The sequence below is a fragment of the Papilio machaon genome, chromosome 16 (genome assembly GCF_912999745.1).
Source record: "Papilio machaon chromosome 16, ilPapMach1.1, whole genome shotgun sequence".
Lineage (NCBI taxonomy): Eukaryota > Metazoa > Arthropoda > Insecta > Lepidoptera > Papilionidae > Papilio > Papilio machaon.
The window spans coordinates 839,625-854,430 of NC_060001.1; the positions used below are offsets into that span (position 1 = coordinate 839,625).

At 34.1% G+C, this 14,806-nt stretch overlaps 1 protein-coding gene across 2 annotated transcripts; it reads left to right on the top strand.

Annotated features, from left to right (window-relative positions):
- Positions 1–841: 841 nt before the first annotated feature.
- On the top strand, positions 842–12,918 carry LOC106715719 (iroquois-class homeodomain protein IRX-5). Of its 2 annotated transcripts, XM_045681492.1 has the most exons (7): positions 842–1,240; positions 9,742–10,010; positions 10,387–10,554; positions 10,831–11,048; positions 11,470–11,641; positions 12,338–12,489; positions 12,886–12,918. In XM_045681492.1, the coding sequence occupies exons 1-6, from the start codon at positions 1,099–1,101 to the stop codon at positions 12,458–12,460; spliced, it is 1,092 nt and encodes a 363-aa protein (XP_045537448.1). In that variant the 5' UTR covers positions 842–1,098; the 3' UTR covers positions 12,461–12,489; positions 12,886–12,918. The 2 variants fall into 2 exon arrangements, with proteins under 2 accessions (XP_045537448.1, XP_045537446.1); XM_045681490.1 differs by lacking the exon at positions 12,886–12,918 and having other exon boundaries at positions 12,338–12,639.
- Positions 12,919–14,806: the final 1,888 nt, after the last annotated feature.

Below are 14,806 nucleotides of genomic sequence, written 5' to 3' on the forward strand. Positions count from 1 at the left end.
CACTTCACATTTTGCATTAGTTTAATAAATACTAGCAGTTGCCCACGACTTCTTTCGCGCGGAATTAAAAAAATATATATATATAGTCATTAGTACAGCCTATATAATCCAGGTAGTGCAGCTTCTCAACAGTAAAAGAATTTTTCAAATCCATTCAGTAGCAAACTAACAAATAATCAATTTTTTTCCTTTTTATAACATTAGTATAGATGGTATAGATAAATATAAATAATTTTGATTTGAGTGACTTATATTTAATACTTATTTAATACATAGTAATATTAATAGTTCTGTTAATATTCCTAATTAATTCTATTTAATCTAATTCTGTTAAAACTCTTCACTTGTGTATGTATTTAAACTCAGTTACGAAATACCATGGCTAGCCGTAAAATTCCATTGACCTAAAACTTTTGTGTATGTTTAAAAAAAACAGATTTTATTAAAACTGTTTAGACAGTAGAGGCCCACAGTCCACAGTCATCGCTTTATAATTCAGTGAAACAAACATTTTATGTAATTTTTTCGTGTTATACTCATTCATCTCTTTGAAGAATATTGATAAGATAATTTTTAAGAAATAAGGTAATTTTGTATATTAATCGCAAGCAGATTGGAAATTTCCTGTAGATGGTAGAAGATATTTAAGTTAGTTATATGATGGTATCATGACGATTTTTTGAATTGTAGAAAATCTTAACAGATGGCGCTTCAATATTTTTGTAAACTTGTAAACGGTTGGCTTTTTGACATTTGAATACATTGCGGTCACAGCCCACGCTTTGTTTTGACATACACTTCCATTCTGTCATTAAAGCGTTACCGTGTGAGCGAGTAAGACATAAGTGTTTGAGCGTGCAATAGAAAGAGACGACCGCGCGACGGCGCTGTAGCTTCCCGCCGTCCCCCAAACGTCGCCGTACAGCACATAGACAGTTGCGCTCCAGTTCGGTTTGCTGCTCGTAGTTCGGCTCTGTTATTTTCGTTTTGGTGGTTGTTGATAATAATAACTTCAACCAATTGACATTCAGTGAATTGCTGTTGTTTTGTTTCAAAAGTGACAGCGAAGAATAGTGTCTTCGAATGGATTAAATAACGATGTTACCACCTACGGCCGGTATAGCAGAGGATAGCAACCGGCCTGACATGGCATACCAGCAGAGACGTGACGTTAGAGAAATAACGAGGGATATTATCAGAGACGCCCGCGTCAGTAACCGACAGTCCATGTCGCCTGGAGGTAAGCCGGCCTAACGACGCCACGTTTCCGCCATGCTTGTCATACTGACATACGTCAAGGTGACATGTATATAAAAACAACGCTTTTGCCGCTATAAATGTTCCTAAAAATCAGTTTAGGTTTACCTAATTTGTACCTAGGCACATTTTAGGACGCATTATAAATCTATTACGTCACCCTAGGAGCTGACTGTTACAAAAGGAAAATGGCGCCAATGCGCCACATTGATTGCTTGATTTCATTTATCTTACATTTATGCAGCCAAACACATATAGAAATATCACTTAAAATATTGCTCTAACTATATTGCGTAAAGCTTCCTATTTATCATATCGAATCGAAGCTTAAAAAGAAAACTTGGCACGTGCATGGGTTATTTTTAACCACCTCATTGTGTACCATGTTTCGTTGTGCCTCAGTTACGTAGATCATTTTTTTCTAGTTGGAATGATATAAAGGAATTTTGTCTAAATATGTAGCAAAGTGTAATGTGATATTGTTTGTTTATTGTTATTGAAATCTCATTGACTTAAAATGTCGCAATGACAGTAAAATGACAGTGTTCAAGGAACACAAGATGGCGGCGGCGCCTCGTTTTATTTCACGGTATAATCACGCGCTTTGGTTGGTGGCGCTGTAGTCGTTTTGTTGATACTAATGACAAGACAGCGTTTACATGTTTTTAATTTTTAATTATTTTTCATGATTTTCTTTTTTTTATCAAATAATAATAATTACGTTTTTAGTCAAGTTGCATATTTAATCGCTTTTGGTTATGTTACACTTTTAGCTATAAAAAAATGATTGTTTCAATTTTATTGTTATCAATTATAGATATTTATAAATAGAAAGATCCACAATCAAAAACTAAACTTTTTTGCTCAAATTGATAAACTGTATCAAGGAAAGTGTACCTAATGTCTATATTTAAATACAATACATGAACACCTATTAATTTAACTATAATGCAGTTGTAACTAACATTAAGTCCACTTATTTAATGATTACTTAATGGGTATCTTATTACTGTTTTCTAAAACTCTTAAGCGTGGTTATGTTAGACATACCCAAGGCATACAAGGTTAAGTTAGGTGTGGTACTTTTTTTTTTGTTTCTATTGGGCACCACTATCTCTTCTCCTCCCCCCTGGTGTAGTAGCATTCACTTGTATTCATCTATATATATAAAAGAAAGTCGTGTTAGTTACACTATAACTCAAGAACGGCTGAATCAATTTGACTGAAAATTGGTGGGCAGGTAGCTTAGAACCAGGAAACAGACATAGGATAATTTTTACCCCGTTTTCTATTTTTTATTCCGCGCGGACGGAGTCGCGGGTAAAAGCTAGTTTAATTTAAAAACAAAAATATTGACATTCTGTAATACAGTATACATTTATGTCTTACTCTTTTTAACTAAAATATTTAATTGGGAATTACATAAATAGAAACAACATTAAAATTATTTGACTGATTACACTCAAGAGTCTTTTAAAATACATAAGGTTATCAACATTAAAGGGCATCAACTCCTATTTAGGCATTTCTTATCAAGAAATATCAGTTATAAATCATTTCATTCAAGATAGCATCACCTTATCAATTTCTAAACTGGGTCATTGATATATCTAAGAAAATATTTTAAGAGAACATTATATATAACCACAGACATTTAATAATCAATAGATAGGACATTATGAACCAAACATTACTCTCAAAAATCTTTATGTACTACTGATGCAGTTTCAATTTGAAAGTGCTCATAATGTAAACAGAATTATATTTTAAACTCTTTTTTTTGGTGATGTTGGTATTGTTCATGTTATTCCAATTGTTTAGTTTTATTTATAAAATGCAGTTTATATAAGCCTATGTATTTTTAAAAATTATATCCTCCACTCCTCGCTCCGCAGCACTTCTAAAAAGTGGTACCTTGTCTAAGGATGTTTTGTAGTTAAACTTTATAAAAATAAACATTTACACTACTTTCATTGGAAACAATAGTCTCCTTGGCTTTAGCTTTTAGTGTTTTAATTAAAAAAGTTAATTCATACTAAATTATTGCAATATAAAATCCATCCATATCCAACCATATCCAATGTTTGTGCCTGTACCTGCTAACCTATGCATGACCATTTTAATAAAAATAACACATCTATATTTTTTATATTAGCTGTCGTCCGCGACTCCGTTTGTGCGGAATTAAAACTTTATAAGTAGCCTATGATGTCTTCCAGACTATGTTCTACATCTGTGCCAAATTTCATCAAGAACTGTTTAGCCATTCCGGAGATACCTTCAAACAAACATCCATCCATTTATGTTTAGAACATTCGCATTTATAATATTAGTAAGATTTATTGACTAAACTACGCTTTCTATTTTACTGTAACTATGGTAATATATATTGTCTGAAGATGCAAAAAATAAAACAATCATTTACGTAATATGAAAGACGACAAAGTAAACAACATGGACTAGAAGGCGTTAGAAACAAATGTTGTGGGAAACTTGTCGGCAGGGCGCCCGTCGTGCCCACTGACACAGTTGCGAAAGTGGAGCGATCCACTGAATACCGTGGAAATGTCAGCTACAGGGCTGGCAGGTTAATAAGCGGTTTATTTTTAAAACTGTAGTGTTACGTTTTGAAAAGAAATAGGTTTCAGAACGAATGTGACCGGCGACAATGACGTACCAATTTTGAGGTTAGGTCGTTTGCCGCGCTGTCAATTATTCGTTGACCCTTTTCTTTTAAATGTACTTGTATTCTTTTATGTATTGTTTAAGTGTCGTTCAATATTGTTATTTAGATGTACTGAGTTTAACCATAATGTCTGTTTCGAATTAAAATGACAAAGCTATAAATTTTATTTTAACCACTTTTAGCTTTTGCTACGAGACATATATTCACATATTTTGCAGTGTTTTTTTATTTAGTTTATCACAAAGTACAAATTTTAGTTTTATTCGAAAATGCATTACAGTATAGTATATTTTTGGGCTAAAATATACATTATTGACGGTCGAGTTGGCGATTGTAGCTTTTATGGCGAACACAATTATATCTAAGGACTTACTATCCAAAGTTTAAAGTTGCGGAGAGAGGAGTTTTTATTAAATAAAATCGTACTTAGGTTAGTTAGTTTCACTACTTTTGATCTTTGACTTTGACAGTTTTATTTTATAAGTGGTCAAAGGTTTTTATTTTATACAGCCGTAAGTCATGTATGCTACCAAAATAAATTAAAAAAAATACTCTATTTAATTCGATTAAAGTTTTTTAAACCAAACGTATTATTTATTTTAATTTTTATTGCGAAATGTATCTTAAATTGATTAAAAATAATAAAAATCTGACATTTATATTGTTTAATTATTTCATAATTTAAAAGACACGGAACGCAAAACTACGAAGTAGCAAAGAGTATGCAACCATTTCATAGTATACTAGCGAAATGTTTACATACTCTTTGGCATTATCTGTTATGGTTATTCAGTTGAGATTTAAACATACTTTTATGTTATGTCTGTTACTGTTATGGCGTCTCCGAATCCTCGAGATTTAGAATCAGGTGAAGCTGAGGTCATGATACCCGGAACATCTTCTGGGTCAGCAGTACGAAGAATAAATCCGTACTCGGAGGAATTGTTGTAAGTCACATTAACGGTAGTAAATTCTTTGTAAATTTGTATTGTAAGGTTGGATATGAGTCACAGAACCGAATCAGTCAACCCCGACACCACGTGGTACTTTCTGCCCTACCCCTAGAGTGTATATGAAAAGCCGGAGGCGCGGAGGGGGAGCAGCCCCCGCCCGCTGTAACAAGGCGCGGGGGCCTGTGCGAGCCGTAGCGGCTGAGGCTGGTCGCCGAAGGCGACCAAAAAGCCTCAGCTGCGGAGGCGAGTATAGTCACCCGCGCCTTGTTACGCTAGGGCGGAGGGGCTGCTCATCCCATAGCGCCGGAGACGTTGCAAATTTCTTTTGTTAGGGAACCATATTCTGCCCATTTCATATGATTGTTTTAAAAATTAAAATAAATTTGTCTTTTTTTTTAATTTATTTAAGTAAATAATAAATAAATTACAAACAAATGTCAGTTTTTTATTATTTTTAATTGATTTAAGATAATATTTCGCAATAAGAATTAAAATAAATATGTCTTTTTTTTATTTATTTTAGTAGCCTACATGACTTATGGCTGTGGCTGTATAAAATAAAAACCTTTGACCACTTATAAAATAAAACTGTCAAAGTCAAAGATCAAAAGTAGTGAAAATAACTAACCTAAGTACGATTTTATTTAATAAAAACTCCTCTCTCCGCAACTTTAAACTTTGTATAGTAAGTCCTTAGATATAATTGTGTTCGCCATAAAAGCTACAATCGCCAATTCGACCGTCAATAATGTATATTTCAACCTATTTTTGCTTATAAAAATAATAATTATAAAAATAATGTAACCGCATTTGATTCCGGGCCAAGGCCAACTTTGTGATATGTCGTTTAAAATACCCTTTTTAGTTCGATCGTCTCAAGACACGGCATTGAAACTTCATGGAACGATCTTCTATCCTCATTAAATTGGGAGAACATGTCAGTCTTTAAATCTCATAAAGTAAATTTAAAAAACCTCACATTTGAAGAAATTTTGTACGTTACTAGTAATGATAACGAAGGGAAATAAAATACCTTGCCTTATCTTACGTAATAACAGTCAATGACCGGCATCGAATGATAACCGAAATCATTTGACGACTACATTTTAAATCAGTTCGATTATCAGTCTTTCTTTTTTATTTTAAGCCGCACTGATAGGAGAAAAGTTGAGAATTAAAATTTGTCTAGACAAGTAAAAACTAAATTACGGTCCTGTCAGTTTGGTTAGTAAAGCTCGAGATAAGGCTAATGTAATGGAATCAAAGACAAAACGAAGCTGAAGACATGATTGTCATTTTTTATACGATTCAATTCCAAAGACCAGTAAAGTAAAGTCCAGATATCTTTGTAATATAATACTCCTGTACTATTTACTACCTATATAACAATATACTCTTGGTACGAGAATAGCGAGGAATTTAGATGAAGAGCATCGCACTGTTCTAACCCGATGTTCGGTGTTCGCGTCTTTAGGCCTGTGACGTCTCAGTGTTAAAGGGCTCGACGGAAAGTATGTCGTAATGATGTAATGTCATCCGATTTCTAACGCAATACAACTGAGACACAAAATATCTTCCAAAACGACTTAAAAAATAAATTTCACATGTATCGTAATCTAATTTAATGTCAATATAACAAGGTAAGGAAACTAAGCAGATTCTTCGTGAAGATTGTAAGTTGTAAACTCCATACGCTCGTCTGTGCTGCGCGCTTTGTAGGTTAATGTAATGTAAATAAATAAATAATAAAGGAGCCGTATGCTTTTGTTGTGGATTATCTTTCAAGTTTCTCCCTCTTGTTAGTCGTGTGTCTTTCTATTGTTGTGTTTTCAGTTCTTTAAATGTAAAACTATGTCATCAACATAAGGTACTTACATTGATAGCATAGTTACAGTTGAAAATACGAGGTCCAGAGTAAAAATGGACGTTGTATTTTCAACTTTATTTTGGCAACCTGCCAAATAAAAATTAAAAAGTAAAGCAATGGATTAAGTTAACACCTTTCACTTTTACAATGTTATTTTACGAGTTGAGTGCATAACAAGGGGTGAGTTTGGCGGTACTGGCCCGACACCCTCGGGCCGTCGACCCCGATCGATCCAACCCCCTGGCACTTGCTTCCCCCTCGCCCCCGAATAGCTTCCGACGCAGTTTCCGCGTCCGTCTGACCTTGCGCCTTTGTTATTGCAGTCTTTTAGACGTAAAGTACATTTTGTTTAATTTTAACTAACACATAACATGTATCAAAATAAAAAAAAAGTATGTTTATTAGTTGCCGATAAAATAGTATCTATTTTTTTCTTTTTAAAAAAAAGCTATAACATTTCCTCTCTCTCGACTCTATTTGTGGTAAAAATATGTCATCAACATGTCATTAGTTTGCGAATTTATCTATCAAATCATTTTTCCATTATCTAACTCATTCGCACTCATGTTTTCATTATTCTGTAGGTTTGAATTGTTGGTTTATTTTTATAAACCTTTAAAAACATTTATATCAAGTAACAAATAGTGCTAAATATGCTTTTCCAAGTTAATTTAACAATATTAATTTAACACGGCAGAAGGTTTGCGGGGAAAAGAGGGGATATTTGTTGAAACATGTGTCTAGAATGTTTTGTTGAACGCCCGGATTTATGTAGCCGACTGATTACTCGAGTGACCATGGCTCGAGAAATAAACGGATAGACCCTCTAATTTAATAACTTTGTATAGCAGTCTTAATTATATGAATTATTAATGTAAGAAACATTTTTATCTAATATATAAAATTCTCGTGTCACAGTTTTCGTTCCCGTACTCCTCCGAAACGGCTTGACCGATTCTCATGAAACTTTGTGAGCATATTCAGTAGGTCTGAGAATCGGCCAACATCTATTTTTCATACCCCCCCCCATTTTTTAACGGTGCGCGGACGGAGTCCCGGGCGACAACTAGTAACCTATAAAAACGTTATCAATTTAATTAAAAAGATAACAAATATGGTTACTGTAGCAATGAAACAATCCGTTTATTTAGGTGCTCTTTGTATATATCGCTGCGTTGATGCTTTCAATAGCGTCCCGCGAAGAAAATGTTATGTTTGTATATTACTCATATATCCATTTACACTCAGTCGCTTGCTGTGCGAAATGAAAAGGTTATTAACGTTTGTCAAAGAAAAACAATTGTTTTTATACTATTAATATATTATGATGGAACAAGATTTGAAAATATGGCCATAAATAATAGAGAACATTTATTATTATTATTGTTTATTATTTGTCACATCAGACACATGTCAGATCATACAGAAATCGTTGTCTATACTATTTTACATTTCATAGATATACTAATACTAGCTGTCGCCCGCGACTCCGTCCGCGCGCAGTTAAAAAAAAATGAAAAATAGATGTTGGCCGATTCTCAGACCTACTGAATATGCTCACAAAATTTCATGAGAATTGGTCAAGCCGTTTCGGAGGAGTACGGTGACGAAAACTGTGACACGAGAATTTTATATATTAGATTTACAAGACATCAGGCTAGCGAAACTTCGAATAAATTTATTTTGTATGAGTTTGGCGGCGTTTCCATGGCCGCCATCCCTTCTCACTCTATCATCACGCGTTCTTTTTCTATCACAACTGACATATTTGAAGTAAAACATATATATTCTGGCAACCGTACAAATTGAGAAAATGAAAATTGTTCTAAGTCCCGACTCTTACTACGAAGTAGTTACATACTCTTTGCAAGACATTTCCTAAGCGCTAATTCACGCATCACGGATTAGTTTACTACTTAAGTAAAAAGGATAATTGGTTGCAAAGCATTTTAGCATCTAAATATATAATGATAAGTTCTACTATCGTTAAATATACTGCGTCTATGTAAAGGGTCGTTTTGAAAACGTAAACAAACCGTGGTCGAGGTATATTGATCAATCAAGTTACACTTAAGAGGGACCTTTACATTAGGAATTATTACCCTTTTACAGCGAATAGTCTGAACGATGGTAAAAATAGGAGGGTTGTAAAAATTTTCTTTTTATGTTTAACTAAGGGCCACTGTCCACGGAGGCGTAGCTTCATAGACTCAAATAAACTCAATAAAAAATTATTTCTTAACCACTAAATAGTGTATTTATTAATAAATTACTAAAAAATCCACCGATTTTTTTAAATAGACAGTTTTTTACGTCGTCTGTAAAGTTGACTTCTTAGGTAAGGGACGATATGTAAGAATGAACACAAGAGTCAAAACGGAATACGATAATTTAATACTCGGATGGATAAGCAGAGAAAAGTCTTTTGAATTAATGATACACAAAGGATTTCATACAGATCTCTCGACTCCTCCTTATGTGAGTTGTAAGATGGATGCTTTAGAAGTATAAAATATATTTAAAAGTGATGTTACAACACTCAAAGTAAATGCGATGGTTGTGAGTGATCACCGAATGTTCACGAAGCCCCAACTTCAAGCAGTGATGGATCGCTTTCAGATTGATGTATTGACTTTCCCAGAATAATGTTTACTGATTTTTTACTTAAGAGATACGTATCGTTAAAATTTAAACTGTTACCGTGGGTTTCTGAGACAAAAATCACAGTTTAAAACATATTGTAATCTCTGTTTCGTCAAAAATAATGACAGGGATGACGATATGTTTTATACAGAGATTTTGGTCTCAGAAACCTACGATTAGTCAAGTTACACAAGATGATTAAATAAAAATGACAATCTGAGCAATACTCAAGTGTAAATTCCCTTTGTTATTTCTTAAATTGAAGGTCTCTGTCAGTCGTGTCGTAGTGTTGTTTAGATTCTATACACCAATCAACAATTAATTTTGTTTTCCAGGACGTGAACGTTTCCCATCGACGTCGTCGACGGACGAGAATGAGTCCGGTACCGACGGTGAGGCGGACAGATCGCGGCGTGCGTTACAGCACGCGTTGTCGCACGCGCCGCCGCCCGGCATGGTGGCGGTGCGCAAGAGACGCGGCAACTTGCCCAAGCACTCTGTCAAGATATTAAAGCGCTGGCTGTACGAACATCGGTACAATGCCTATCCCAGCGATGCGGAGAAACTCACACTCAGCCAGGAGGCCAACCTCACTGTGCTACAAGTTTGTAAACATTTGTTACATCAACTGTATACATTATTGTCTTTAAATTCCAAGACAATTGGGTACTTCATAAGGAAGTTGTTAAGAATCGATTAAGTTAGTAAGAATAAGTAAATAACAATGTTGTTATATGAATCTAGAAGAAAGAATTGTGCTTGGAGACAAATCACCACAGCGACCCGTAATCTTACTGTGCATTCGATTTCTCCTTCCCATACTGTCGTCTCAGCCGTTAAGTAAATAAATCTACACTAAACAGCCAGCCTTAATCTCCAATAAATTACTCTGTGGCAGTGAGTCTTTAAAGACCACCAAGTTTTAGTTTGAGCGTATTCTAGTTGTTATTTACTCTAAAATTGTATTATTTATGATACAGGTATGCAACTGGTTCATAAATGCGCGGCGCCGCATTCTGCCTGAGATGATCAGGCGCGAGGGCCATGACCCGCTGCACTACACAATCTCGCGCCGCGGCCGCAAACAGCTCGGCTCCTCCGGCACTCAGGCCGGACTCCTCGTCGGCTCCTGGGACAACGAGCAGGAGGTAACCTACACATATAACTTACAGCGGTCACATTATTTATTCGCATATATTTTTACATAGTTCTAATTGTTTTTCTTGTAGATATGGCTTTTTCTAGAAACTCTACAGAAGAAACTCGTTAAAATTGAATATTGATAAATTTATTTATATTTTTTCTAGTCATAATCCAGTGCTGAATTCAATCGCTGGACTGGAATTGAATAAACTAGGCATTAAGAAAAGCCCTATTAAAGATATATATTTTTTATTGTATATTTAAAAGTGATATTGTTGCAGGGCGACGGCGAGGGTGATGGAGAGCGCGGGCGCGACCACGACTATGGAGATGGTCTGCTGGTGTACCGCAGCGATGGTGACGCAGATGGTGAGGGCGCTGAAGAGGACTACTCCTCCAGTGCCGTCAGCGAGGAGGAGGTCAAGTACGACCCCTCCGTGTGGCAGTCTGTCATCCGCTATGGGCCTGAGGACCGCGACCTGCATCCCGCCGCCAGAGGGTGAGACACACTTACGTATACTAGTTACTATGAAACTGACCTCAAGTATGGCATATTGTATATATTTTAAATGCATATATGGAACAAACAAACAGTAAATATAATGTCAATACATTATTGTACCAAACAAGATTAAAACATTGAGATAAATATGAATTAATATTCGATAGTTAATATGTTATGTAATAGTCTGTAATATGTACACAAACATTAAAAAAGTTTGCGATCACTAACAACTTTTAACAAAAGCATAAAACGTATCTTTATGAAGTTAAATGTCTTATTTAGATATTTAATTTCAAAAACGCAAAATTTTTCTACTTGATAAAGGTACATTTTAAAGTTATATCAACTTTAGCAAATGATAGCAAACTTAGATGTGTGTGGTTCTCGGTGTGAGAGGAGATTGTGTTTGCGACAGGAGCGCTGCGGTGGTGACTGTGCGCACTTCTGACGAGGGCGGGGAGGAGGGCGGGGCGGGGGCGGGGGCGGGCGGGGCCAGCAGCAGCGGGGGCGGGGCCGACGGCGGCGGCTGGCACCCTCAGCTCGCACACCTGCCGCAGCTGCCGCACCCGCTGCGTCGCTCGCTGCAGGTACACGACAAACATGCACAAATACTGTCAAACATGTTTGACAAACTACTTTGGCATATTCATCAAATATCTCTTTGTATGGTATGTATCAAATGAATATAAATTGACGAATAGTTTGATAAAACTGTATATAGTGGTTTATGATTGCCGTTTAACAGTATTGGAATGTCAATGAAATAATTTTACACTTGTCCGATCAATTGATACTAGTTTTAAGAGGCTCTAAAATATTTTTTACTAATAGCCTATATCAGTGATTCTCAACCACTGTGCCGCGGCACTTTTGTGTGCCGCCAAATATCAAAAGTGTGCCGCCAAATTTTGCAAATATATGATAATGTTAATATTATTAAATTATATCATTTAAAAATAAAAATTTAAAAATAAAAACTTTTAACATGAAATGTCATATAGATACAACTAATTTTATACAGTTGATAATCTATTTATGCAGTGTGTTGTAGTAAGTAGATAATATTTATATTTTTCTTTGTGTGCCGCCAAATTTTGAAATCGTTAAATATGTGCCGTAAAAAAAAAGGTTGAGAATCACTGGTCTATATGTTCTTCCAAATTACATTCTACATCTGTGCCAAATTTCATCAAGATCTGTCGATCTGTTTCAGAGATGTCTTCATTCACCTATCTAAAGATTTACACTATAATTACACTGTGTGTTTGTGTGTATGTCCGCAGGCGGGTGGTGGTGGTGGTGGTGGTGAGGGCGAGCGGGACAAGTTCAAATGCCTGTACCTGCTGGTGGAGACGGCGGTGGCGGTGCGCCAGCGAGAGAAGGAGCAGGAGGAGGTCATCGTGTAGTGCTCGCGTCTCTGAACATACTGCACATTGTATGTATTACTATGTCTATGAGAAATTATAGTTCTCTTCCCCTTCCCATTATTCTCTAATAAGAAGTAAAAAGGAAGTGGATATTTCATGGGATTTATAGAAATAAAAAATATAATTGGAACGAAGTTCCTTATCGCGCGTTGTGAAAGGGGGCTAGACGGAAAAAATTCTTACGAAAAGTTGTTACGACACTTTTTGCTATAGTAACCATGGCAACTACGTGACAATATATAACGAAAATTTATAGGAACTTCGTTCCATCCGGGTGTCCCTTGACACCTCTCAAGTTTTTTTTCTCTTCTCTCTTCGTATGCAACATGCGCCATGTTTGTTATTTCTCTGTTTACATTTAGACATTTAATTGAAACTACATATAAATATGTATTTTATTTCAGATTGTCCACAAAATGGTCGAATCTTACGCGAAAGATAATTTGTGTGTGACAACATTTCAATAATGTCCACTAAAAGCCACAATGTAAGTGGTTATATATTATTTTAATTATCACAGATCTTTGTCACTAAGTAAATGATAAAAATAGGATAATTAACTTGAATTGAATGTTCATTTGACCTGATTTATAGACAAATATAATTTATCAAGTCTACTAACCACCGCTAAACAGAAGGATGATAACGTTATATATATTGATTTTGGAGTCATAAAATATAATTTTATATGTAGTAATATATATCAAAATAACATATATAAATCGTAAATAATTACCCATATATGTCCGATGTAAACTATGGATAAATATATATGCACTTCTTTAGTATATAATACTTGTAACACCAAATGAGAGAACCTTAAAGAAATTCATATCTTTAAAAATGATCATACATAAAAAGTTATGTATTAATTTTATACTAGTCTACTTTCCCCTAAATAATATGTCTAATTCCTTTAATAAATGAATAAATTCTTTAAATATTATGATATGTAATATATTCCTTTAAGGTTCTACTCCGAAACAATACTGCCTTTGAAATCCAAATGTTCTAGAAATAACATATATCAAAAACACTATTCAATATAATATATAGACAGAATAAAACAAAAAACTTTTTCAAACAAATGTTATAAGTTAAGTACGTTGTTATTTTTTTTCTTTAAAACATTTATTTTTAAATTTTAAATTAACCCTTTAAAAATATCGATTAAATAATAATCGATAACGATTTTTGTAAAAGGGAAAAATATTTTCCTTAAGCGTGAAAGGGTTAATCAAATTACTATTTTTTTATATTACAAGGTGGCAAACGAGCAAGCGGTCACATGAATTCGCCGAAATGGCGAAGCGACCGCTGCTCATACACATTACCAATTGCAGATGCGTTACCTACCCTCAATGGACGTAGGAGGAGACGCACAAATAGAGAATATTTAACCTTCCTATGCATCTCCTCCATCAAATCCACCTCCCCTTCTCATCCTTTCCTTAAAAGAAAAGGGTGGGAAGGGAAAGAGGACTTAAATTAGGCCTCCGGCACCACACTCATCAGACTGTACGCGGAATTACTTCCACTTGACTGTAAAACTGAAATAGTTAGCATATTCTATATATTATATTGAACTGTGTTAATATTTTTAATAATAAATATAATAATTTCATAAGAATAAGTTGTTTACAAAAGTTTTTTTTACAATATAACATTAAATTATACATAAAATAAATCAGAAAACAACATAAAAGAGATTTTTTCAAGTTAAACTGTATTAAAAATCAATTTTCCATACAAATCATACATTCATACTAGTTTATATACTATGTGAGTTATTATATGTAGCCTATATAAATATATACACATATATGTATATATGTTAACAGTAGTATGTAGTGAATATAGTTAAATATATTTTCGAAATATATAAAAACCTGCTTTATATCTTTATAATGTTTACTAGACGGTTGTAATTTCACGTAGAAGTTGTTTTAGTTATGTAAAATGTCCAACTTAACTTAAGTAAAACAGCTTTCAAGTAAATTGATAATCAAGTTATATCTTATTTTCTACTAAAATTATTATAATCGATTAAAATTATCAATTGTACATATTTAAATGAGTAGGTTTTTTTTTTCAAAATTCATATATTATTTTATCATATACATATATATCACTAGATTTTTTTTTGTTTTATTTAAACATATAAGTATTTTTTTCTACTTATATGTTTATATATTTTATGCAGTTATCAATATAAATATATATATATGATAGTGCAATGTATCAGGTCACAATTTAAAATTATATATGTTATATATGTGTAGATCAGAATAACATATATCTTTTATAATAATTAATACCATAGAG

What these genes read in the sequence shown, in the direction of transcription:
- LOC106715719 (XM_045681492.1), top strand. Translation starts at nt 1,099, where the DNA reads ATGTTACCACCTACGGCCGGTATAGCAGAGGATAGCAACCGGCCTGAC. An exon ending in CCTGGGACAACGAGCAGGAG is followed by an intron (nt 10,555 to 10,830) that starts GTAACCTACACA and finishes ATATTGTTGCAG; the next exon opens with GGCGACGGCGAGGGTGATGG. An exon ending in CGCTGCGTCGCTCGCTGCAG is followed by an intron (nt 11,642 to 12,337) that starts GTACACGACAAA and finishes GTATGTCCGCAG; the next exon opens with GCGGGTGGTGGTGGTGGTGG.